The sequence below is a fragment of the Dendrobates tinctorius genome, unplaced genomic scaffold (assembly GCF_039654945.1).
Source record: "Dendrobates tinctorius isolate UK_male_01 unplaced genomic scaffold, ASM3965494v1 ptg000293l, whole genome shotgun sequence".
NCBI classification, from domain to species: Eukaryota; Metazoa; Chordata; class Amphibia; order Anura; family Dendrobatidae; genus Dendrobates; species Dendrobates tinctorius.
Window position 1 is genome coordinate 7,635,241 of NW_027361960.1, and position 27,366 is coordinate 7,662,606.

The 27,366-nt window shown below is 42.4% G+C and overlaps 1 protein-coding gene across 3 annotated transcripts in view; it reads left to right on the top strand.

Moving 5' to 3' along the window:
- The window catches only part of FMN2 (formin 2), a 631,532-nt gene that overhangs the window by 116,539 nt on the left and 487,627 nt on the right, over positions 1-27,366 (top strand). For 2 of the 3 annotated variants that reach the window (XR_012226894.1, XM_073560097.1), the window contains exon 4: positions 20,976-21,037. Coding sequence is in view for 2 of the 3 variants with exons in the window: in XM_073560097.1 (XP_073416198.1) it covers positions 20,976-21,037 (62 nt within the window). In the remaining variant the exon portion in view is untranslated. The remainder of the gene's footprint in view (positions 1-20,975; positions 21,038-27,366) is intronic. The other variant, XM_073560098.1, reaches the window with a different exon arrangement.

Here is a 27,366-nt window from a genome sequence, read left to right on the forward strand (position 1 = left end):
CGATTTTAATATGAGCTTTGCAACAATTCTCTGATTTACACATACAAAATATTCTTCAAAACACACACACATACTATTATATATATAGTATAGAGATAGATTAAAAACCGGCAATCATCTGCGGCGTAAAGTATAATCACAGAGTGACAAGTTAGAATACAATAGATAGAATAGATATATACACATAGAATATATATACTGCATATGTGTGTGTGTGTGTGTGTGTGTATGTATATATATATATATATATATGTGTTGTGTGTATTTAGATTGCATATAAATAGAATTAAAACTGGCAATTCATCTGCCGTGTTCTGTAAAATCACTGCAGGAGCCGACAGGATAGAAAACATGGATTACATACAGTAAATACAAATAGACTAGCTAGATATACAGATGTTAGTGGTAAATACAATTAGTACAGTGTGTGTGCAAATTACTGTACATGTATTTAACTAATAAAAGTTTATTTTTTGGAAAAAAATGGCGTGCAGAGACAAAAGTAAATTGCAATAGAGATAACGCCAATAGATAAATGAAGGCTCAAATAGCCAGCAAGTCACCAAACAGATGAGCAATGGTCCCAGGACAAAATTGATGTGGGGAGCCCCACGCGTATCGTTGCTAGCCGCAGCTTCGTCATGGGAAGTGTCACACTATTGGCGTTATCTCTATTGCAATTTACTTTTGTCTCTGCACGTTAGGGAGACCTCCCTTTGCTTTAGGGACATCTTTCCAAACATACATTTTCTTTCCCATAGCACTCTATGGGCTTTCTGATTCTTTATACAGAGTTCCTTTCCTCACAGCCCCCTGGGGACGCCCAGGTCGGCATTATACTCATGCACTAGGAAACTGTTTCTATACACTGCTATTTTCTAGGGACTGTTTTCCCACATGTATATACCTTTTCTGTGTGGTATTGTATTTTGACATATTGTTGTTCCATGGGACTTGTAGTGATGTGTTTTGTCCTTTTTTTAAATGATTTTATTGTGGTCTTTTTGTCTACCAATAAAATTTCAATATATCTATACACATATTTGTATGTACTGTATATATGTCTATTTTTGGGTGTGCGCCTTTATATGCATGGATCTTTTCCTCTTTATCATTGCATGCTACTCTCTGTGCATTGTGCAGCACTCCTGTACGTATTAGATTCTATTTTATATATACCCTTAAGTAGTGCTCCATGTTTCTTTAATCTTTCTAAAAATCACTAAAATTGACAAATACCCGGGCCTGGATGGGATACATCCCCGAGTACTGCAGGAATTAAGCACAGTCATAGATATACCATTATTTTTAATCTTTAAAGATTCCATAATAACAGGGTCGGTACCACAGGACAGGCGTATAACAAATGTGGTGTCAATGTTCAAAAAGGGAACAAAAACTGAACTTGGAAATTATAGGCCAGTGAGCTTAAAATCAACTGTGGGTAAAATCCTGGAGGGCTTTCTAAGAGATACTATACTGGTGTATCTGAAGAAGAATAACCTCATGACCCAATATCAACATGGGTTTACGAGGGACCGTTCCTGTCAGACTAATCTGATAAGCTTTTATGAAGAGGTAAGTTCTGGACTGGACCAAGGAAATGCAGTGGACATGGTGTACATGGACTTTTCAAAAGCTTTTGATACGGTGCCACACAAAAGGTTGATACATAAAATGAGAACAATGGGGATAGGGGAAAATCATAGAATCATAGAATCGTAGAGTTGGAAGGGACCTCCTTGGCCATCTGGTCCAACCTCCTACTCAAAGCAGGATTCGCTAAATCATCCCAGTCAGATGTCTGTCCAGCCTCTGAAGACTTCCATTGAAGGAGAACTCAGCACTTCTCGTGGCAGCTTGTTCCACTCATTGATCACTCTAACTGTCAAAGTTTTTTCTAATATCTAATCTGTGTCTCCTCCCATTCAGTTTCATCCCATTGCTTCTAGTCTTTCCTTGTGCAAATGAGAATAAAGTTGATCCTTCTACAATGTGACAGCCCTTTAGATATTTGTAGACAGCTATTAAGTCTCCTCTCAGTCTTCTCTTTTGCAAACTAAACAATCCCAGATCCTGCAACCTTTCCTCATAAGACAGGGTTTGCAGACCGGTCACCATTCTGGTTGCTCTTTTCTGAACTTGCTCCAGTTTGTTGATGTCTTTTTTAAAATGTGGTGCCCAAAACTGGACACAATATTCCAGATGAGGTCTGACCAAAGAGGAGTAGAGGGAAATAATGACTTCACGTGATCTAGACTGTATGCTTCTGTTAATACATCCTAGAATTGCATTTGCCTTTTTTGCTGCTGCATCACACTGTTGACTCATATTCAGTCTGTGATCTATCAGTATACCCAAGTCTTTTTCACATGTGCTGTTGCTTAGGCCTATTCCTCCCATTCTGTATATGCTTTTTTCATTTTTATTGCCCAGATGTAGTACTTTGCATTTTTCCCAGTTAAAAACCATTCTGTTAGTTGCTGCCCACTTCTCCAGTTTATTTATATCTTTTTGAATCCTCTCTCTCTCTTCTCTAGTATTAGCTATCCCTCCTAGCTGTGTGTCATCAGCAAATTTAATCAGTTTACCCTCAATTCCTTCATCTAAATCATTGATAAAGATGTTGAACAATACAGGGCCCAGGACAGAGCCCTGTGGTACCCCACTTGAGACATTCTTCCAACTGGATGTGCAGCCATTTACGACCACTCTTTTGGTCCGATCACTAAGCCAGTTATGAATCCACCTAACAGTTGCCTTGTCCATTTCATACTTAGTCATTTTTTCAATAAGGATTGTATGAGATACTTTGTCAAATGCTTTGCTGAAGTCAAGATATACTATATCTACAGCATTTCCTTGATCCACCCAATCAGTGATTCCATCATAGAAGGAAATTAAGTTAGTCTGACATGACTTATTAGTTACAAACCCATGCTGACTCTGTTTAATCACTTCATTCTTATCCAGGTACTGACATATATGTTTAATAATTTGTTCAAAGATCTTTCCTGGTATAGAAGTCAGACAAAATATATGTAAGTGGGTTAGGAGCTGGCTCAAGGATAGGAAACAAAGGGTGGTTATTCATGGAGCACACTCGGACTGGGTCACGGTTAACAGTGGGGTACCACAGGGGTCAGTATTGGGCCCGCTTCTTTTTAACATACAGTATTTATTAATGACCTTGTAGGGGGCATAGAGAGTAAAATTTCAATATTTGCAGATCACACTAAACTCTGCAGGGTAATCAATACAGAGGAGGACAATTTTATATTACAGAAGGATTTATGTAGACTAAAATCTTGGGCTGATAAATGGCAAATGAGCTTTAAGGGGGATAAATGTAAGGTCATGAACTTGGGTAGAACAAACAAGATGTATAATTATGTGCTTAATTGTAAAACACTGGACAAAACTGTCACTGAAAAAGACCTGAGTGTATGGGTGGATGACAAACTAACATTTAGTGGCCAGTGTCAGGCAGCTGCTGCAAAGGCAAGTAAAATAATGGGATGCATTAAAAGAGGCATGGATGCTCATGAGGAGAACATAATTTTACCTCTATAAAAGTCACTAATGCGACCACACTTAGAATACTGTGTACAGTTCTGGTCTCGGTGTATAAGAAAGACATAGCTGAACTGGAGCGGGTGCAGAGAACAGCGACCAAGGTTATTAGAGAACTGGGGGGTCTGCAATACCAAGACAGGTTATAACTTATTACAGTTGGGGTTATTTAGTTTGGAAAAACAAAGGCTCAGGGGTGATCTTATTACTATATATAAATATATGCGGGGACAGTACATAAACCTTTCTAATGATCTTTTTACTATTAGACCTGTGACGGGGACAATAGGGGGCATCCTCTACGTCTGGAGGAAAGTAGGTTTAAGCATAATCACAGATGCAGATTCTTTACTGTAAGAGCAGTGAGGCTATGGAACTCTCTGCCGTATGATGTTGTAATGAGTGATTCCCTACTAAAATTTAAGAAGGGACTGGATGCTTTTCTTGAAAAGTATAATATTACAGGTTATATACACTAGTTTCTTTGATATTGCGTTGATCCAGGGAGCTAGTCTGATTGCCATATGTGGAGTAGGGAAGGAATTTTTTTCCCCAATATGAAACCTACTGATTGCCACATGGGTTTTTCTTTTCCTTCCTCTGGATCAACATGTTAGGGAAGGTTAGGATAGGATATGGGTTGAACTAGGTGGACTTAAAGTCTTCCTTCAACTTTAATTAATTAATTACTATGTTACTTTCGACCCAAACTTTTTTATTTTCTTAAGGGAAACAAGGGAAGATGGACCACAAAATTTGTTGTGCAATTCCTCCTGAGTACACTGATACACCATATGTAGGGAAACTCCATTGTTCGGGGGCACGGAAGGGAAGGAGCCCCATTTGACTTTTTGAATGCAAAATGAGCTGGAATTGAGAGCGGATGCCATGTCGCATTTGGAGAGCCCCTAATATGCCTAAATAGTGGAAACCGCCCACAAGTGACCCCATTTTGGAAACCACACCCCTTAAGAATTTTATCCAGGGAAATAGTGAGTATTTTTAACCCACAGGTACGACACAGAATTTGATAAGATTGAGTTGTCATCATTAGTGTTAAGTGACAGTGCTCGCTACTCCAGATCGCATCGGGTGCTCGGTTATGCACCAAATATGGCATGTGATCGAGTGACATGCTCGAGACCCTGCCCCTCATGTTTCCTGGTTATTACACACTCCACAAAAAATACAGGGATCCACGATACTCCGTGCAAAACCTAGCACCCAATGCGACTCAACTGGCGAGCACTTGCACTCAAAACTAGCCATCATATCATCATCATTTTTATTTCTTTTTACTTTTGAAAAACCCCAATTCTAACCCTAACCGTAACATAACCCTAAAACCAACCGTAACTCTAACCACAGCTCTAATCCCAACCCTAACCCTAACGCCAACCCTAACACTAACCCCAATCCTAACTGCAACAAATGGAAAGAATTATGTTTTTTTATTTTAGAATTTTTTTTTCTATCTAAGGGGGTGACGAAGGGGGATTTGATTTACAATTTTTTTTTATTTTGGTCACTGTGATTGAAAAATTTCTTATTGTTGTCAGGTACTGGCCGACAGATATCGACAGGCACACTGCACTTTGTTTCCTTTTTAACTGGTGTCGGAGCTTTTGAGATTAAATTCTCTAACAGTTGACTGCTGTGTGATCTGCTTTATAAAACATTTAGACATGGAGTGAGAAACCCCGCCAAAGGAACATTCATGGCGAAAACTTGAAATTATTGAACCATTTGCAAGACGTTTAGTTAAACGTAAAGCAGACGCCCTTCTTATTATTAAAATTATTGACAGGTTGTTTTACAAATGAGTGTCTCTGTGGGAGCATCAAATCGATCCAAAGACCAAGGGCAGATGCCCTTCTTATTATTAAAATTATTGACAGGTTGTTTTACAAATGAGTGTCTCTGTGGGAGCATCAAATTGATCCAAAGACCAACATCCTTAACACCCCAAATAATGTTTGTCTAAAAGCCTCATCATAACTAAGCCAGGCCATGCCTCCAAAGTTACGATAAGCTTCCAAAGTTATGTCGATATGCTGAGTCTACTACATAGATTAGGTAACTTTTCGCCGAGAACAGCAGAGTAAATGGAAAATGCCTGGAGCCAATTAAAAGATTTAAGAGATCCGTGCTTTCTATCATCTGAATCAGACTTATCCTCTTTCTTTTCAGATCTACCCAGCTGTTCTTTCTGTGGTAATACGGAAAACATAATTTCTACTACAAATAAGATCCTTGACGGAGGCGCTCAAATGGAAGTCCAAAGGAGATATCTCACAAATCAGTACCTCCTTCAAAAGATTCTGTGGGAAAATGCTGTCAGTGATAGAAGGAATGCTGACAGCATTAGATTTATGCTGATTGGCTGTAGGCAAAGCCGGATTAGCTGCTTCAACTAAAGCCTCAGCCAAAATAAGTGATCTGAGTCTGGTGTGAGAGACAGACAGGGGCACGTGAAATATCTCACCCCCTCTGGAAGAACCAGTGTCCTGGTCTGGATCTGCATCACAGTCCATGCTCAAGTCCTGTGTATAGGGCAAACACAGCTGAGCAGCAGCAGTTGACGTGCGGTTCTCCATCTCGGAATCCGGTGTAGCAGATCTCCATGATGGTGCCGCGTCCGGCACGGAACTGTGGGAGGCCGTCGGAGCCAGTGCGCACCTGGGAGGAGGTGCCGCCGCAGCGCTTTTATGGCTGAGGCGATTAGACATGCCGCCTGCAATTCCAGATGACAACGCCGATGAAAGTCTCGCACCAGACTGCGAAACTTCCAGGAACGGGGCCCGCTGTGACTTCACGTGCACTTCCTGCGCGCGGCTGCCGGACTTTGTTGAAGACGACAAAGGTGAGTATGACACCCTGGACCTCCAAATCCTCCTGGCACTCCCGACTCTCCATGAGGCAGGCGATTCTTCTCCCAGGGACTGGTGAGGGGAACGTGGGTCTGGAGGAGGAGATCTGGCTTCCGATGCTGCTGCTGGTGGTTTTATAGCCAAGCAGCTCATTAGCCATTCAGCTCCATCCACCTCGCCAGCCCTCAAAACCCAGCTGCTGTATGAGGTCCTGCATTTTGGAATCTTCTTTTCTTCTCTGGGATCTTCTTTTCTTCTCAATAGATGAATGGGAAAACCAACCAAGAAGAAGGCCTTTTTTTTAGAGAAATTCTTCCCTTTTTTTCTGAATCCACCAATGAAATGCATAAAAATTGCAGCAAAACAAACTGGTCAGAACTGGAACCAACCTGCTCGTTGCTCCAACAGCTTACTGAATTGACCTTTTAACCTTGGCCTGAGAGCCATAAATACCAAGAATCTATGAAAACACCAAGCCCAAAATTATTTAGGGTCTGTGTTACCATGAGACCCCCCCTATATTTTATTTTTGGGGAGGGCTGCCATTAGTATTTGGTACCATTGCCCTTAAACTGAATGACTTGGGTCAAACATTTGGGATATCCTTCCACACGCTTCTCACAATATTTGGTCGGAAGTTGGGCCCATTCCTCCTGACAAAACTTGTGTAACTGATCCAATCTGCCTTTTATGTTTATTTTGGAGTAATGGCTTCTTCCTGGCAGATTGTCCTTTCAGCCCATGTTGATACAGTACTCGTTTCACTGTGGATATTGACATAATCTTATCAGCTTCCGCCATAATCTTCACAAGGTCTTTTGCTTTTAGTCTTGGGTTTATAAGCACGTCAGACCAAATATCTGGGACACAAAACCCATCTCCTTCCTGAGAGGTATGATGGCTGGATATTCCCATCTGGTTTGTATTGTGTATAATTGTTTGTACAGATTAACAAGGCACCTTCATGTATCTTGAAATTGTTCCCGAGGATGAGCCAGACTTGTGCAAGTCCACAATTATTTTCCTTATATATTGGCTGATTTCTTTAGACTTTCCGATGATGCTACACAGCAGTGTGTTTCAGGTTTGCATGAAAATACATCCACAGGTGTGTCTCTAATTAACTCAGATGTTGCCAAAAACCGAAACAGAAGCTTCCAAACACATGACATCACTATATGGGCACTCCATAATTTATAAAAGGCATAGCAATCTTAGTGTATGTAAACTTTTGACTTTGAAGCAAGTAATAAAAATGCCTTAAAACATTCTCTCCCTCTCTCCCTCTCACTATTCTGGCATTTGCCAAATATTAATACACACGTGGTCAAAATTGTTTGTATCCCTCGTTTAATGACAGCAATCCCACAATGGTCACAGAAATAACTTGAATCTGACAAACGTAATAACTAAAAAATCTATGATAATGTACAAATGAAAGTCAGACATTGTCTTTCAATCATGTTTCAACAGAATTTAAAAAAATAAAACTCATGAAATAGGCCTGGACAAAAATGATGGCACCCCTGAAAATAATGTGACAAAAGGGACATGTTAAATAACGGTTTGTCCAATAATTAGCATCACAGGTGTCTACAATCTTGGAATCAGTGAGTGGGCCTGTATATAGGGCTACAGATACTCACTGTGCTGTTTGGTGACATGGTGTGTGTCACACTCAACATGGACCAGACGAAGCAAAAGAAAGAATTGTCTCAGGAGATTAGAAAGAAAATTATAGACAAACATGTTAAAAGTAAAAGTTAAGACCATCTCCAAGCAGCTTGATGTTCCTGTGACTACAGTTGCACATATTATTCAGAAATTTAAGCTCCATGGGACTGTAGCCAACCTCTCTGGACGTGGCCGCAGGAGGAAAATTGATGACAAATCAAAGATACGGATAATACGAATGGTAACAAAAAACTTCTAAACAGATTAAAGGTGAACTTCAAGCTCAAGGAACATCAGTGTCAGATCGCACCATTCGTCGTTGTATGAGCCAAAGTGGACTTCATGGGAGATGACCAAGAAGGACACCACTGTTGGAAAAAAAATCATAAAAAGCCAGACTGGTGTAAGGGAGGGACAGGACCATAGTCATAACCTGAATTACTGCTATCTTCATGTCCGATCTTTCCCCTACAGAAAAATGTACTGTTCTCTTCTGCATACCTGCATCTCCAGAATCGGCTTCCTCTGGGCACTTCCCAGGTGATAACGGTCCCTCTTCCAGGTAGCCCCCAGCAATGGAGACACAGTCTGAATCAACTTTAACACTTTCTTCACTGGGTATTTCACACGTTACATCCGCAGATGGTACATGGCGACATTTGCTTGTTTCCTCATCTTTCCCTTCCTGGCTGTTACTTCTGTGCAGTACATGCCCAAACCGAACTGTCCTAGACTGCTCCCCAGTTGCTTCCCGGCCTAACCTTGCCATGATGACAATTCCTTCTGCCTGTTTCACCCCAGACTCAAAATCATCAGTCACCAGGTTCGGTTGCCTCTGGTAAAGCATCCGGCCCGTCTGTACCGAACTAGTCGAAGTCCCAGCTTCCTTCACTTCATCTGTCCAGCTGACTCCTGCCCTAAAAACATTGTCCCAGGTGACAAGTCACCACATCTCTCCGTTTCTGTACTGGCCCCCTGCTGTGACACACACAGTGGCCGTGGGTAATGTGGGCTGCAGCGCTTGTGTGTTGCATGGCTGCCAAACTGTCCAGGCCAATAGCCCATGTGGACACTAGGTAACCCTGGCCCTGTCTGAACTAACTTCCTACGAGGTCCCTGCTTACTACCCGGCAGCCCCTCCTACATTTAACCCCCCTATGAGCGTCCTATCAGCTATACCTTTAGAGCCCACTAGTATGCCCCCAAATAGTGGCCCGCAACAGAACTACACTCACCCATGACTATGTAAACTATATACTAAAGTGCCCTTCTCTAATGTCCCCAAGAGGATGCAACTAACTTAGCCTAACTGTACATGTTCAACAGACACATACTATGCAATAATAAAGTACACGCGATCATATGTTATAACTTTCTACACCATGGTAACACGTATATGTGGCAAGAGCATTAAAGACTAGCGATAATACATATTTCTATGTAGCAGTACCGCAGACGTTAATCACAAACTCAGCAATATGTGCATAATAACATAGGCGGGAAAAATCTGAGGAAGGGAAGCAAGAAAGACATCACATCTCACTCCCTTACCCTGGAATTTGCCAAACTACATGTTGACAAGCCACAAAGCTCCCTGGAGAATGTCCTATGGACAGATGAGACAAAAATTGAACTTTTTGGCAAGGCATATCAGCTTTATGTTCACAGATGGAAAAAAGAAGCAAATCCAGAAAAGAGCACTGTCCCTGCTGTGAAACATGGAGGAGGCTCTGTTATGTTCTGCGGCTGGTTTGCTGCATCTGGCACAGGGTGTCTATAATCTGTGCAGGGTGCAATGAAATTTCAAGACTATCAATAGATTCTAGAAAGAAATGTGCTGCCCATTGTCAGAAAGCTTAGTCTCAGCCACAGGTAATGGGTCTTGCAACAGGATAATACCCCAAAACACACAGCTAAAAACACCCAAGATGGCTAAGAGGAAAACATTGGACTATTCTGAAGTGGCCTTCTATGAGCCTTGACTTAAATTCTATTGAGCATCTTTGGAAAGAGCTGCAACATGCCATCTAGAAAAGGCAAATTTCAAACACGAGACAACTGGAGCAATTTGCTCTTAAGGAGTGGGCCAAAATACCCGTCGAGTGGTGGAGAATTCTCATTGACAGTTACAGGAATCATTTAATTGCAGTGATTGCCTCAAAAGGTTGTGCAACAAAATATTAAGTTAAGGGTACCATCATTTCTGTTCAGGCCTAATTCATGAGTTTTATTTTTTTTTTAATTGTGTGGAAGCATGATTAAAAAGCAATGTCTGACTCTCATTTGTTTATCATAGATTTTTTAGTTATTGTTACGTTTGTCAGATTCAAATTATTTCTGAGACTATTGTAGATTTTTCTGTCATTAAACGAGGGGTACCAACAATTTTGACCTCGTGTGTAATTATGGTAATCCTAATTGACCTAAAACGGGAAAAGTTTATTCTGATTTCATGTCAGATACTGAGAAAAACATGCATATGTGTCTTTGTATATAGCGAATGTAAACTTCTGATTTGAACTGTGTATATTCTTATATATATACAGGTGCTTCTCTCAAAATCAGAATATCACCAAAAAGTTAATTCATTTCAGTTCTTCAATACAAAAAGTGAAACTCATATAAAGTCATTACAAACAGAATGATCTATTTTAAGTGTTTATTTCTGTTAATGTTGATGACTATGGCTTACAGCCAATGAAAACCCAAAGGTCATTATCATTAAAATAAAAAAATAGTGAATCAAACCCCCTTTATCACCCACTTAGCTAGGAAAAAATAATAAGATTAAACAATGATTTATTTCCATTTTCCTATTAGGTTTAGAGTTGGGCTAAAGTGAGTTGTGCTAAAGTTAGGGTTAGGGTCAGGGTTGGGGCTAGAATTGGGATTACAGATAGGGTTGGGATTAGGGATAGGGATGTGTTAGGGTTAGGTTTGTGGTTAGGGTTATGGTTAGTGTTGGGATTAGGGTTAGGGGTGTGTTGAGGTTAGGGTTGTGGTTAGGTTTATGGTTGGGATTAGGGTTAGGGGTGTGTTGTGGTTAGGGTTGGAGTTAGAATTGGGGGGTTTTCCACTGTTTTGGCACACCAGGGGCTCTCCAAACATGACATGGCGTCTAATCTAAATTCCAGCCAATTCTGTGTTTGAAAAAGTCAAACGGTGCTCTTTCCCTTCCGAGCTTTGCCATGCGTCCAAACAGTGGTTACCCCCATATATGGGGTATTGGCTTGCTGAGGACAAATTGCACAACAACTTTTTGGGTCTAATTTCTCCTGTTACCCTTGAGAAAATAAACATTTTGGGGTGAAAAGATAATTTTTGTGAAAAATATTATTTTTACGGCTCTACTTTATAAACTTCTGTGAAGCACTTGGGGGTTCAAAGTACTCACCACACATCTAGATAATTTCCTTGGGGGTCTAGATTCCAAAATCGGTTCACTTATGGGGGGTTTCTACTGTTTAGGCACATCAGGGGCTCTGCAAACGCAATATGACGCCCGCAGACCATTCCATCAAAGTCTGCATTCCAAAACTGCGCTCCTTCCCTTCCAAGCTCTGCCATGTGCCCAGTGGTTCACCCCACATATGGGGTATCAGCGTACTCAGTACAAATTGCACAGCAACTTTTGGGGTCCAATTTCTCCTGTTATCCTTGTGAAAATAAAACAATTGGGGGCTAAAAAAATCACTTTTGTGGAAAAAATTATTTTTTATTTTCACGGCTCTGTGTTATAAACTTTAGTGAAACACTTGGGGGTTCAAAGTACTCACCACACATCTAGATACGTTCCTTGAGTGGTCTAATTTCCAAAATGGGGTCAATTGTAGAGGGTTTCCACTGTTTACGCACATCAGGGGCTCTCCAAATATGACATGGCGTTCAATCTCATTTTCAGCCAATTCTGCATTGAAAAGGTCAACCAGCGCTCCTTCCCTTCCGAGTTCTGCCGTGCATCCAAACAGTGGTTTACCCCCACATATGAGATATCGGCGTATTCAGCAAAAAATTGTGCAACAACTTTGGGGGTCTAATTTCTCATGTTACCCTTGGGAAAATAAAAATTTGGGGATTAAAATATCATGTTTGTGGAAAAAAATATGATTTTTTTTTTCATGGCTCTATGTTATAAACTTCTGTGAAGCGCTTGGGGGTTCAATGTGCTGACCACACGTGTAGATTGGTTACTTAGGGTGTCTAGTTTCCAAAATGGTTTCACTTGTGGGGAGTTTCTACTGTTTAGACACATCAGGGGCTCTCCAAATGCGACATGGCGTCCGATCTCAATGCCAGCCAATTCTGCATTGAAAAAGTCATACGGTGCTTCTTCCCTTCCGAGCTCTGCCACGCGCACAAACAGTGGTTTACCCCACATATGGGGTATAGGCGTATTCAGAAGAAATTGCACAACAAATTTTGTGCTTAATTTTCTCTTGTTATACTTGTGAAAATAAAAAAAATTGGTTCTGAAATAAAATGTTTGTAAAAAAAAAGTTAAATGTTCATATTTTTCTTCCACATTTCTTCAGTTCCTGTGAAGCATGTAAAGGGTTAATTAAATTCTTGAATGTGGTTTTGAGCACCTTGAGGGGTGCAGTTTTTAGAATGGTGTCATTTTTGGGCATTGTCTGTCATGTACACCCCTCAAAGTGACTTCACATGTGATGTGGTCCCTAGAAAAATGGTTTTGTAAATTTTGTTGTAAAAATGGTCCATTTTTAACCCTTATAACTTCCTAGCGGAAAAAAATGTTGTTTCCAAAATTGTGCTTATGTAAAGTAGACATGTGGGAAATGTTATTTATTAAGTATTGTGACGACTCCTGGAGTGGACCCTCTGGGTCGTGACACCAACCCTCCCAGGGCGAGCTGACCTAGTGAAGACCACCCCCTATACAGGGAGTGTCAGGGGCAAGCCCCAGGGGGTGAGGCACCACAACTGCTGGCACCAGGCGGCTGGCTCACAGGAGACACGAGTGGGTGAGTGTGTCTGCAGGAACGTGTAAAGTGTGGACACGGGAACACGTGGTATACAGAGACTTCGTTCGTCCGGGTGTGAGTGAAGCAGGATGCGTGCAAGGAGCACGTCAGAGCACTGAGTCAGGCAGCAGGTGTGCCAGGAGGTGTAACAGAGTACAGGAGCAGGGTGTGTGCCAGAGGGCACAACTGAGCATAAGACAGAGCGCAGGATTGGTATGTGTGCCAGGAGGCACAACAGAGTAAGAGACTGAGTACAGGATCAGAGCATGTGCCAGGAGGCACAACTGAGTATGAGACAAAGCACAGGGTCCGAGTGTGTGCCCGGAGGCACAACTGAGTATAAGACAGAGCACGGAATCAGAGTGTGTGACAGGAGGCACAACAGAGGATGAGACAGAGTACAGGGTAAAAGCGTGTGCCAGGAGGCACAACCGAGTATGAGACAGAGTACAGTGTCAGAGCATGTGCCAGGAGGCACAACGGAGTACGAGACAGAACACAGGGTCAGAGCGTGTGCCAGGAGGCACAACCAAGTACAAAGCAGAGTGCAAATTCAGAGCGTGTGCAAAAGAGGCACAACAGAGTGCAAGGCAGGGGACCTGAATACAGCGCACAGCCAGGCAGGGACACGGCAGACCAAGCCAGGAAGCACAACAATAATCAGGCACCTCCACTAGGGGGAGGTCGTCTGATATAGCACATGACTACTACTGGTTCCGGGTCAGGACCTAGCCAGAAAGCACATGACCACTACAGGTTCCGGGTCAGGTCCTCCATTACCATAGAGAGGACCGAGCTCTATACAGCACTGACAGGAGCGCGCAAGCGCAAACGTGACATTTAGGAGGAGACCCGGGGACGAGAGCTGCGCGTGCGCACCCGACGGGACCCCCGGAGTGACCGCAGCTCCGGAAGAGATGACGTCGGGACCGAGGTCCTGCCCCCAGGTGAGCACAGCGTGACAAGTATTTTGTGTGACATCTCTCTGATAAAAATTAAAAGTTTGAAAATTGCGAAATTTTAAACATTTTCGCCATATTTCCATTTTTTTCATAAATAAACGCAAGTCATTTCAAAGAAATGTTACCATTAATATGAAGTACAATATGTCTAGAAAAAATAATCTCATAATCAGCGGGATCCATTAAAGCATTTGTAAAAATTGGCCTTGTCATTAAGTAGCAAATTGACTCTGTGACTAAGGGGATAATTTTAACATTGTGAGAAGGAATATCAAAATTAAAATCCAGAAAAATCATATTGTATAAATTCTATAAATTTATTTGTATTTTGAAGAGAAATAAGTATTTTTTCCCCTACCAAGCATTAATAGGTCTGGCTCCTACAGACCAGTTAGATGCTCCTAATCAACTCATTACCTGCATTAAAGACAGCTGTCTTACATAGTCACCTTTATAAAAGACTTCTGTCCACAGACTCAATTAATCAGTCAGACTCTAATCTCTACAACATGGGCAAGACCAAAGAGCTTTCTAAGAATGTAAGGGACAAGATCATAGACCTGCACAAAGCTGGAATTGGCTGCAAAACCATAAGTAAGACGCTGGGTGAGAAGGAGACAACTGTTGGTGCAATAGTAAGAAAATGGAAGAAATACAAAATGACTTTCAATCGACAATGAAATTTTGTGGTTCATTTTCTGTTTTTACACTTGTGAAAATAAAAAAAATGGTTCTGAAGTAAAATGTTTGTGAAAAAAAGTTAAATGTTTATTTTTTCCTTCCACATTCCATTCATTCATGTGAAGCACCTGAAGGGTTAATAAACTTCTTGAATGTGGTTTTGAGTACATTGAGAGGTGCAGTTTTTAGAATGGTGTCACTTTTGGGTATTTTCTGTCATATTGACCCCCCAAACTCACTTCAAATGTGAGGTGGTCCCTAAAAAAAATGGTGTTGTAAATTTTGTTGTAAAAATGAGAAATCGCTGGTCAACTTTTAACCCTTATAACTTCCAAAAAAAAAAAAATTATGTTTCCAAAATTGTGCAGATGTAAAGTAGACATGTGGGAAATGTTATTTATTAACTATTTTGTGCGATATCACTCTCTGATTTAAGGGCATAAAAATTAAAAGTTTGAAAATTGCAAAATTTTCTAAATTTTTGCCAAATTTCGATTTTTTTAACATATAAGCGCAGTTCATATCTAAGAAATTTTACCACTATCCTGAAGTACAATATGTCATGAGAAAACAATGTCAGAATCAGCAGGATCCGTTGAAGCGTTCTAGAGTTATGGCCTCATAAAGTGACACTGGTCAGAATTGAAAAAATTGGCCTGGTCACGAAGGCAAAAACAGGCTCAGGTGCGAAAGGGTTAAGTTAAAGGGGCCGAATAATTTTGCATGCCCCACTTTTCAGTTTTTGAATCTCCACAAAAATTTAAAATAACCAATAAATTTAGTTCAACTTCACAATTGTGTCCCACTTGTTGTTGATGCTTCACCAAAAATTTACATTTGATAAGCTTGAAAGTTCCAGGGGGCCGAATACTTTTGCAAGGCACTGTATATATATACAGTATATATATATATATATATAAGCATATATATATATATATATATATATATATATATATACACAGTGTGTCCGTAAAGTCATGGTGCACTTTTGACCAGTCACTGGAAAGCAACAAAAGATGATAGAAATGTGAACGTAGTGTGAAATCTGAACCAAATGAAAGAAAAACTCTCCCAGCTTCATACTTATTCAGTGTAGTTCGATGTGGGCTCCATTTGTTGCCTTACACACATCCAAATGATAGTGAAGTTCTTGCCGCACACGGGTAAGGACGTCTGGTGTAACAGAGTGAATAACGTCTGTGATTCTCTGCTTTAAGTGATTAATGTCATTGATACGTTCAATGTACACATGTAGCTTTACATAACCCCATAAGTAAAAGTCTATGGGCATCAGATCTGGGAATCGTGGTATACTTGTATACTTTCCTGTGACTGGTCAAAAGTGCACCATGACTTTGCGGACACACTGTATATATATTGTGGTGTGACGGGTGGTCGCGTGGTTAATGGAAGGTATGTGTCACGGGGATGGCAGCTCCCTGTGATGTAGCCCGGAGTGTTTTCTTAAGTAGTTGTTGTTAACATTTGGGTCCGGGCTACGGGTAGCTTTGAGAGTTGGGAGGGTCTGGCTACCCATGTGCCACACATCGTGGTGAGGGGGTTCACTGTACCCCGCTTTGTCTGAAGATATATGTGTGGTTGTGAATCTGCAGGACCTGTGATGAGGTCATGATCATGTGACTAGCCATGTGGTAGGTAACTGGGAGTGGTTACAGCTATCTAAGGCAGGTGTGTTGCACAAGTGAGGGAGAGTGTGTTGGAGTCTGTCAGTGTGGACAGAGCTCCCATGTTCCAGGCTCAGACGTTGCATAGCCTGGGGAAGCCCTGCCGGCGACTCCGAGCCAAAAGGAGCGGACGGTCTTGAAAACCATGTGATACTGACCGGGGTCAGAGAGAAATGTGTACAGGATGCCTCTGCAGTAAGAGGGATCCGGGAACCTGCGTGGCCAACAGGTAACAGTCATGAAAACTGTGTGATACTGACCGGGGTCAGAAAGATACTGTGAACTGATATCTAACGGATGCATCTGAGGACAAGAGGGATCTACGAACCTGTGTGGGCGATCCAACAGGTAACGGTATTAAAAAACCATGTGTTATACTGACTGGGGTCAGTGAAAGACTGTATGAAAAGTGGCTATAGGGTGCCTCTGTGGATAAGAGGTACTCGGGAACCTGTGTGGCCGACACCAGCAGGTAACGGACATGTGTCTGTGTTATACTGACCGGGGTCAGTGAGAGACTGTAAACTCGAAAAAAGATATTCAAACAATATCGACTATTTTTTATAGACACCATCAAAAAATATTCGATATTTAATGATGACAAAGATGATGTGTGAAAAGTAATTTTTTATTTTCTATTTTCACAAATGCAATTAAAATTAGACATTTAAAAGTCATATAAAATATATAAATGTGTGCAGGGGGTACACAAAGAAACCAATCGGCCAGGAGAAAGACCCAAGGATATAACAAAAATAAATATTGGAAAATTCATAAAGTGCATGAAATCACATCAAAAATTCATCAATACATAATATAGTACATTATAATAAAATAGTGCTATATACAAAATGAATTTATAATTTCCATATAAGTTAGTGCAAATAAACAGTATATATAAAGTGCTCAGTGCAATATTAGGTTCTCTAATCCCTCTAATTAATATAGGGCTGCAATAGCAAATGAAATGCTCACTATGAGCCTGTGCAATATACATAAATAAAGTGCTTAGTGCCTTCAAGTCTCCTGCACCTCACCAATGGCATGTTATAAGTGATCCATTATCAGTCTGTAAAAGCAGCAATCAAATTAGGATCATACTAACCCTGGTTCCTTATGGTCCCCCTGCACACATCACTCCACTTATAACATGCACACATCACTCCACTCGGAAGCATGCATGGACTTGTGGCAGGAGCTGCAGTTGCACATTGCAGCAAGGGTTTCTGCAGTGGCGCATGCACAGTATGCTTTGCCCAACTGCGGGCAAAGCCGAAAAGTCTTACTGCGCATGCGCCGGTTAACTAAGCCCTGGAACACAGCAAAATACTTCCGGGGCTTAGTTAACCAGCGCATGCGCTGTAAGGCTTTTTGGCTTTGCCCGCAGCTAGCCAAAGCATACTGCGCATGCGCGAGCCAAGAATGCTTAGCGCATGCGTGAAAGATGGCGGACACCTACTCCTATTCATGAAATAACTGCGGACGGCGGCCAAGGATGGGGAAGCGGCAAAGATCCGAAACACCGCCCATCAGATCGGACAGACCTCATTTAAATAGCCCGCCAAAACCAGGTGACAGATTCCCTTTAAAGGGCCAGTACAAGCCCGAAAGACAAACTGTACTGTGTGAACTCTGGCATAAGAAGGCCTGTAGCGGGGACATGGGGAAATCCCAAAAGGGGGAGGTGACCCAAATGGGGGTGGTGACCCAAAAAGGGGTGGAGTCCTAGAGGGAGGCAGAGTCCCAAAAGGGGATAGTGGCCCAAAAGGGGGCAGTATCCCAAAAGGGAGTAGTTGCCCAAAAAGGGGTGAAGTCTCAGGGAAAGGAGCGGAGCATCCTGACGTAAAAGGGGCGGTGCAAACGAACTGTTGCAAGGGGGAAATGTACTATATGTGTCCAGTATGCCTTGTGAACTATCCACCCGACACGATGCTACAGGCATGTGCCCTACAGATAAATAATGAAGATGTGGTTGGTCTGGTCGACCCTGGGAACCCAATGAGTCTAGTGAGGGTTGCACCTGAGGGATTTGAAATACCCGGTATAAAGGTCAGGGTCACCTGCAACCACGGGGGCACTAAGGATTTGCCAGTGGCCAGGGTAGTCTTTGAGACTGGCTGGGACATTGCGGGACAGGATGTCGCTATAGTCCCGAATTTGTCTTCTCCGTTAGAAGTGGGGACTGCTGGTTCCAGGATGACCGATCGAGTGGTGGTGACTCCCATTCAGACGGTTACGCAAGAGGAAAGGGTGCATCTCCCCAACTTACGGACCTCATGTCTCGACCTGTACCACAGAATGACTGACAGTGATGTGGTAGATAAAACGTCTGGAACGGACACCCAGTTAGAGGGTAACTGGAGGGTTCATTCTACTGTGGTGTGTGACTCAGAATCTGGGGGTGACTGTGACTCTAAATTATAAAAGGAGTACAGTGAGGAAGGTACAAAAAGTCGAGAGGTACCTGAGGGTGACCGGGCAGAGCCTCAAGAAAGTTTGAAGGAGTCTGAATTCTTGGCAGTCAAGGCCCAGCTTGGAGAGAAGGAAACGCAGGCGTTCCAAGACCTCGCCAAAAAGCTGGCTCGAGAGAAGCACAAAGTGGCAGATTTAAAGGCCGTATTAAAGATAAGGACTGAGCTTGTAAAACAAGAAATGGTCCTGAGACAGGTGGCTGAGCATAGAGCAGATGAGCTGGAGAAGGAAGTCTCTGAGCTAAGAAGTCACCTGTTATTGTGTCAAACCGAGAACAAGGCCATATTGGGCGATATGGAGGTGCTCCGGGAAGCATTAGGAGGTTTAATGCAAGAGAAGAAGCTGAAGGTTGCAGAATTACAGCGGCAGTGCCAAAGTGATAATGAGGCGAAACAAGACAATCAACCAGTCGTGGCAGATGTCTTGATGGAAAGATCCATGGTAAACCAGGAGTCATCTGTCCATGAAGAGAATGAGACCTCGCTCTTCAAGTGCGTGATAGAGGTGCCTGAAGACCTGAGAGAAGCGTGTGCCAGGGAGTCTATGCATGACGATTTCAAGAAGGCTGTGGGGGCGTGTAAGGTGTATTGGACCCCGGAAGATAAACAGTTAGTGGTACTGTCCACATCTAGTGTCATAGCAAAAAGAGTAGCTGTCCTGAGTGACCAACACTGGAGATGTGTGCGGATGAAGTGGTTGATCCAGGTGGAGAATGAAGAAGCTGCTAAGTGGCTGGAGCATGTGAGGAAAGCTCGGAGGCTTCTGGAAAATGTAATACAGGTACCTATTCCTATGGTGAGGAAAGTCATTGGGAAAAATGGTCGAGCCATGCAAGAGATGGTGAATAAGTCTGGAGTGGTGAAGCTAAGTATTCCAGGTGACCATGAAGATCAGATACCCAGGGAAAAGGGTATGGTACCATTCTTGGTCTTAGGTATGGTGGAGAGTGCATGGATCTGATTGGGCCATGTGGAAGGTCCCGGAAGGCCTAGGTGCTGGAAGGTGTGCTGCCTCCCTGAAGAGCACAAGCTGAGGCCACTGACCAGGTGAGGCCTGTGTATATTGGCCTGTGTATGTGGGACAGTCCCCAGGAGGGAAGGGACGTCCTGAATGAGAAGCAACTGAGAGGTAACCCCGGACAGGGGGAAATAACTGTAAAGCTATAGAGCTTGATTGCTGGACAAGCCACAGCCTGTGTGATCACAGGGCTAAGAGAGTGGAGCTCTGCATTGAACATAAGTTTGGTCTGATGTAAGACTGTTATCCTTTCTATATGCTTCTATGGTTTATGCTTTGTAACAATAAACCGTATGGACTGGTTACGTTGAAAAACCTCGTGCCGGATCCTATTAATCGGCTGCCAAGTGAGTGTCCCCCAAGGCGAACAATAGGCACTACCTTACAATATATATTTAGATTTAGATTTTAATGCAATAGTACTGCCATTTTTTATTATTATTTATTTGTTTATTTACTTTACTTTGCTTATATTGCGCTATCTTATTCCACAGCGCTTACATACACTATTGGCACTGTCAACATTGGGGCTCACAATTTAATTTCCCTATCAGTATGTCTTTGGAGTGTGGGAGGAAACCGGAGAACCCAGAGGAAACCCGCACAAACACGGGGAGAACATACAAACTCCTTGCAGATGTTGTCCTTCGTGGGATTGGAACTCAGGACCCCAGTGCTGCAAGGCTGCAGTGCTAACCACTGAGCTGTGCTTTTTTAATTTCAGAGAGATATTTATTATGAAAAACGCCATAACTTAAGCATGCCTCTGATTAAAAAAACGCCCATCAGAATCCAAAAGGCAAAAATATCTAGCCATGTCTAAACATTAAATTAAATTTTTTTAAACCACACAGCAATGCAGTAAAAATCAATTAGAAAGTCACAAGTAACTTGGTGCTTTTGTTCGTCTTAGACATAATTGTTTGAGTACCACGTTTTAGAAAATTTGGATTATCCCTGATACCGCTTGGGTCCTTAGATAAGTCAGTATCTTGTGGTTTTATGGCTTACAAATTGTAATACATATCTAACTTACACTACTTGTTAATTTTATTCCAGAAGATTCTTCAGTGGAATTTGGACTTCAGAAGAAAGCAATCAAACACACTCAGGAGATCGTGGTAGGTTGTAGTAAGCAAGCATTTCATAACATTTCAAAATGATCCTCATTTTCACATTTATTTATCTCAATACTGAATACTTGTAAGATAATTTTGTTAAATGTTAGAAAGAGCTGAAAAATTTAATATTTTCTTCATATTTAATTATGCTACCCATAGTTAGGTAGTTAGGGCAATCGTGAAAGGCTTTTTCACTGCAAAGAACATAGATGTAAATTGTGTCTGCTGTCCCCATTCACTGTGACTTCTTTCTTCCTGGCTTGGCTTGATTAATAAGGGCACCTTTCATCAGTTTTTCTCCAATGACAGAAAAGAGATGAAGTAGTTTTCTCAAGCTTCTCATATTGAACAGTCTATGAAAAGATGACAAAACACGGATGGCATCTGACTGTGGTGCAATTTTTTCATGGATCCATAGACTTGCATTGGTGAATTTGAACTGAGACTTTGATTAAAGGGCTTGTCCTTGACTTGGACAACATCTTCTCATTCCTCATGTTTTGCCCTGTTAAAGTAAAAGCACTTATACTGACCTCCCATGTCAGCACTCGAGTTCCCAGGGCTCACGTGAGGTTTTGTCACCTGAACCCTGCACACAATCAGTGCTGATGTCACTGTCTCCTTCTTCAGACAAATGGAACATCAAAGGAAGTCAGAGAGCAACCTTAGGTTTGACTTCCTGTTGCTGTTCAATACCTTCGAAAGCGGTGATAGTGACTCCAGTGCTGATTGGGTGTAGGGTTCACATAAGGTACTGTAATAACCTCAAATGAGCACCCGGGACACAAGTCCCAACACTGCTGGAAGTGTGCCGGCACTGGAGGTGAGTATAGGTGTTTTTATTCTAACGGGGACAAACATGAGGAATAAGTGTTGTCCTAGTAGTGGACAACCCCTTTAATATCAGACACGTGTTTTTTCTTTTGAGCTGACCCCTCGGTCCGAAGAAAAAAAACAGACATATGAAGTACCTCATAGACTACCATAGACATAGATGTGTGAAAAACATGATTAGCACTCGTATGAGTAAAACTGACTTCTGAACGAGTCCAAAGTCTCACAATATTTGTATACGGCAAATATAGTACTAAACCCTGACCTTTAATTTCACAAAGTAAATGCTTTAAAAGCAAAATCCCCAAAGTAGTCGTGTCGTGCCTTTTTCTATTTCACTGCATTTTTCTTCCTCTTTTGTACCTTATTTTTTTCCTTTTTCAAAAAAGAAACCCTTAAAAGGAATTTGTCACCAGGTTTTTGACACCTAATCTGAGAGAAGCATAGTGTAGAGACAAAGACCCTGATTTCAGTGATGTGTCACTTACTGGGCTGCTTGTCATAGTTTTGATATAAGCAGGGCATTATCACTAGCTGACTAGTAATCGTGCTGTCATGAGGTCCTCCATACTCATGAGCTGTGTATAACTCCATCCCCAGCAATGATTGGCAGTTTTCCACCTATGCATAGTGCACACAGAAGGCTATAAATCAATTGTTTGGGCGGGGTTATACAGACCTCAACATAAACAGAACAGTTACATTTGCAGCAGATAAAAGTGACCACAAGTAGCTCAGTAAGTGATACTTCTCTGAAATCAGTGTATCTGCCCCGATGTCATGCTTGCTGTCTGATAGTGTAGCAAAATCTTTGGTGACAAATCCCTTTAAGGGTCCCAAAACCTTTTTTTTTCACTGCTGCATTCCAATAACAATTACTGTTTTCTCATTGATATTGTTGTATGAGGGCTTGCTTTTTCAGGGTGAATTGTATTATTACATTGTTGTTTTCCATTTTAATTTTGTGCTGTTTATCATGCTTTTATAATTTCAAGTTTGTTTTTTAATGATTTAATACTTTTGAGCTATAAAAATGTGTTTTCAAAATTTCCATCACAAAAGCCATAGCGTTTTTCCATTAACGTAGCCATTTTCTGGATAATTATCAGACTAGTTTGAAGTTTCATTCTTACTATTAGGATACATATAGTTTATAAATTATAAATATAGTATATATATTTCATAAAATTATTTAGTTTTTTTGGGGGGGAGGAGAAAGGAAAAAAACTATTACACAATTGTTATTTTTTTGTTTATTTTTTCATATTTTTTTCATTGTGATTAAATATAACAATTTAATTTCATGGTACATTTACATACCAAAGCAAAAAAATTAAAGATATGAATAAGATACCAGACTTTATTAACCCCCAAGTAACCAAGCCCAATTCTCAAATCTGATGTGTTAATTTATATGTTAAAGACTTTGCAATGTTTAAAAATATTTCTGTGATTATGAAACTGTTTTTTCATGATACATTATATGTTATGCAAGTGGTATCTTTAGGTCAACATGTTTTGCGTTGATTTATGAAAATATCAAACATTTTTAAACTTTGAATGGTTATACCATTAATCCAGATTGGTATTCTACTCAAAAAGTTAACAAACAACATTTACATTATGTCTACTTCAAGTCAGCATAAAACATATTTGTATTTTGTTAGGATGTTGAAAGTTTTTAAAAAAATGCAGCATTTTTTAGTTTTTTTAAGGAAATTTACAAAACTTATTTTCAGGGTCTTATTCAGTTTTAAAGTGATGTTGAGTGGCCTAAATATTGGACGATCCCAAAATGATGTTGTTTTTATAAATAGTAGACCTTAAAGATTTTAAAACTGCTGTCAGGTAGTGTTTTAATTCTTCAGGTGCTTCACAGGAATTAAAGACTCACTCCCATCAAAATTTTTATCCTCGTAATTAGAGATGAGCGACTTTGCCTTTTTTCGGGTCGAGTCGGGTTTCATGAAACCCGACTTTCTCAAAAGTCGGGTCGAATGAAATCGGCCGATTATCGTGAAAAGTTGAACGCCGACTGAAACACGAAACCCAATGCAAGTCAATGGGGAAGCAAAGTCGGCAGGGAGTGGAGGACATTAAACACACCTACAGTGCCCATTTGAATGGCAAAAACATCAATTTTTATTACTGAAGCTTGTCAACCTTAATTTACTTCATAATAATAGTTATGCACTGAAAACTGGGGGTTATTTGGCTAAAGTTGTGGAGGGGTAGGGCTGGCTTCAGGTTTTCATGTGCCCTGGGCCAAAGAGCGCCCCTTTAACACATACCACAGAAATAGCGGTATAGTACAATGAAAAATACTTCACTTTTTGCATCTCATGACTGATATCGATTTTAAATTCTCCAATAGCTCCGAAAACGGACAGTATATTACTCCATACAGTATTATGGGCACCGCATGGTGCGCTATACAGAGTAATGAGGCCCATATATTTCTCCATACAGAATCATTGGTCCCATATAATGTTTGAAACAGTATATGATGAGCTCCACATAATGCTGCAGTATACAGTATGTTGGTCCCCATGGATGAAGCTCCACTGTCTTATGGGCCCAAATAATGCTCCATATATAATGGGACCCATTTCTAATGCTCCAGTGTATAATGGGCCCTGTAAATGCTCCTCCAGTGTCTGATGTCCACCTTTGGAATGCTCCAGTGTAAGGTGGGCCCCATATATCATTCTCCAGAGTATAGTGCTCCCCAAAAATTGCTGTCCCAACATTGAAAACAATTAAATAAGTCTCCTTGCTAGGGAATCCCTGTACTAGTCTGGACTCCTCGTCGTCCCCATCTTCCATCTCACTGCACTTGGCTGTTTAGGCAGAGGGCGTACAGAAGTGATGTCATTGCGCTCTCTGATCAGAATATCACTGTCAGGACATGCGGAAGATGTCATGGCGGTGGAGCAGGGAGAGGTAAGTATTTCAACTTTGCAAGTGCTGTGATCCGGAGCAAGCAGGGGGGCCCACTCGTTGGCGATGGCACTGGCACAGGGTCCCTCATAGTATGGCGGTGTGTGGCGGTGTGTCTGACGGCAGGTGGGCCCTCCCACCGGCAGAGACACTTTTGCGTACTATGAAGGGCCCTGTGCCAGTGCCGTCGCCCATGAGTATGCCCCCCACACCTGCTCAAGGAACCTGCACTTTCATCTGCACCTTCCTCTTTGTCACCTTCTAAGGTGGTATAGTATGCGGGAAGGGGAACCTGAGTTTCCTCAGGGTCAGATTCTGGCTGTGTAGAGTGTGAAGGGAATGTAGTGGTCTGGGTCAATGTACCAGCAGGATCATCTAGCAGTGGCTGGGCATCAGTGCACTTGTGGCGTCCCCAGGAGTACGGTCGCCACAGTGGCATTACCTTCCTCCTAGGGAGTGTGATGTCATGCTTGGGAGCAATGAAGGATCTCTCTAGCAGTTCAACCAACACACAACACATTTCCCACTCCAGGCCAGCAGGGAGACCTCTGAACCTGACTGCTGAGGAGCTGCTCTCTGTGGTCGGGAGGAGGTAAGTTAAGGCAATCTGTGCAGGGAAGGGGAAGTGTGTGGACGTGAGAAGGGGAGCTGGAGGATGAGCAGAGTTAAGGCTCACTCCTAGCTGGAGCGCATGGTCCGGATTCCAGTCTCCGAGTTTGTAGGGACATTGACGTTCCTGCAGCAGAAACCGGAGGAAGTAGCAGCTGTAAATGCTCTGTACCCAACTAAGGCTCGGAGGCCCCAGCATCAACGTGTGGGAGCCAGAAGGAAAAGGCTACGGCTGCCTGCCATACGAGAAAGTTCCAAAAGAGAGTCAACAGGGGGAACTACATTGAACTCAGCACTGCGAGTACCTCAGATAAGCGCTAGAACGGAGGCCAAACAACCTATCTGCAGAGAGAGAATTCGAAATTGGCTTCCAGGCTGACCAACTCCTTCTCCATCTGTACTCTGGGTCCTGGACGGCACTTACCAAGTACAGGTAAAGGAACTGCATGACTGTGTCTGTCATCTTTCTCCTGCACCTGGCGCACGGCTCTGCTACATCCTGCACTGCACACCATCTACCAACTCTTTCATCTGCCCTGCGACTACGGGCCTACCTGTGCAGGGCTTCTACATCTTAGCTGCACCACAACATCGGTCCCAGAGAAGCGACACTGCAGCACTGGTCGATCTAATCAGAAACCACAGGTGGCGTCATGTATCATTCACCTATAAACTTAATTCACCCCTTTGCATGGACGCCCAGGGCCACGGAACGGGTTACCACCACCGTGACACATCCCTATGAGACACCGGCCCGGTACCGATTAACCCCACTGCCCTGGCTGGCCACCCACACTCCATGTCTGATTCATCTTGGACTTGGGAATTCACGATTTGACTTGATAACCCAGGCATGGTATGATAGAAAGAGCTACATGGACTAATGTGAAGTGTGGCCTCATGCCCAAGCAAGGGGGCACACTCGTGTGCACCCCCACCGTCAGAGACACTTGATTGCACTATGAGGGACCCTGTGCCAGTGCCCACGCCCAAGAGTCGGCCTACCCACCTGTCCACAGCAACGGCACTCGCACGGTTGTGTGCGCTAGGTGGTGACCCCGGCCATGGGGGGGAGGCAGCCCAGTTAGGGAGGTTTACAAAATGGCATATGTTGATCTTCAGCTGCTGCTAAAGGCGAAATTGGTCAAGTCCGAGGAAGAGGAGGACCAAAGCAAGCCATTTTTCTGGCAACCTATGTGTCATCAGGGTAAGGTGGGACAAAATCCTTGGAAACCCATGCATGGTTCATTTTAATGAAGGTTAGATCATCCACATTTTGGGTCGACAAACGGGTCCTTTTTTCTGTCAGGATTGATCCAGCTGCACTGAAGACTCTTTCTGATAGCACACTTGCAGCTGGACAAGCGAGCTCCTGTAAGGCATATTGTGCCAATTCAGGCCAGGTGTCCAGTTTAGCGGCCCAATAGTCAAATGGGAATGACCTGTGAGGGAGAACATCAATTTGGGACGAGAAGTAGTTTGTAACCATAGTTGACAACTGCTGTCTCCTGTCACTTTCAATCGATGCAGTATTACCAGTCGTGTGAGCGGGACTTGAAGAATCAGTCCACAACATGGTCATGAAACCCCTGTCTCCAACGCCACTTCTGATGTGTGCACCAAGAATACCTCTTCCAAGCTACCCCCGGCCCCTACGGCTCGTGTGAGAACCATCACCGCTGCTGTGTGCTGGGAATGCCTCAACGAACCGGTTTACTAGATTTGCTTGTTTGCTAGCCAATATTAGGTCAATGTTCTCCTGTGGCATTATGTTTTGGAATTTGCCTTTATAGCGTGGATCCAGGATGCTGGCCAACCAGTAGTCGTCATCGTTCATCATTTTGGCAATGCGGGGGTCCCTTTTTAGGATCTGCAAGGCATAATCTGACATATGGGCCATTGTTCCCGGTGTCAATGATGCACTGCGAGTGCTGGGTGGAGGAGCA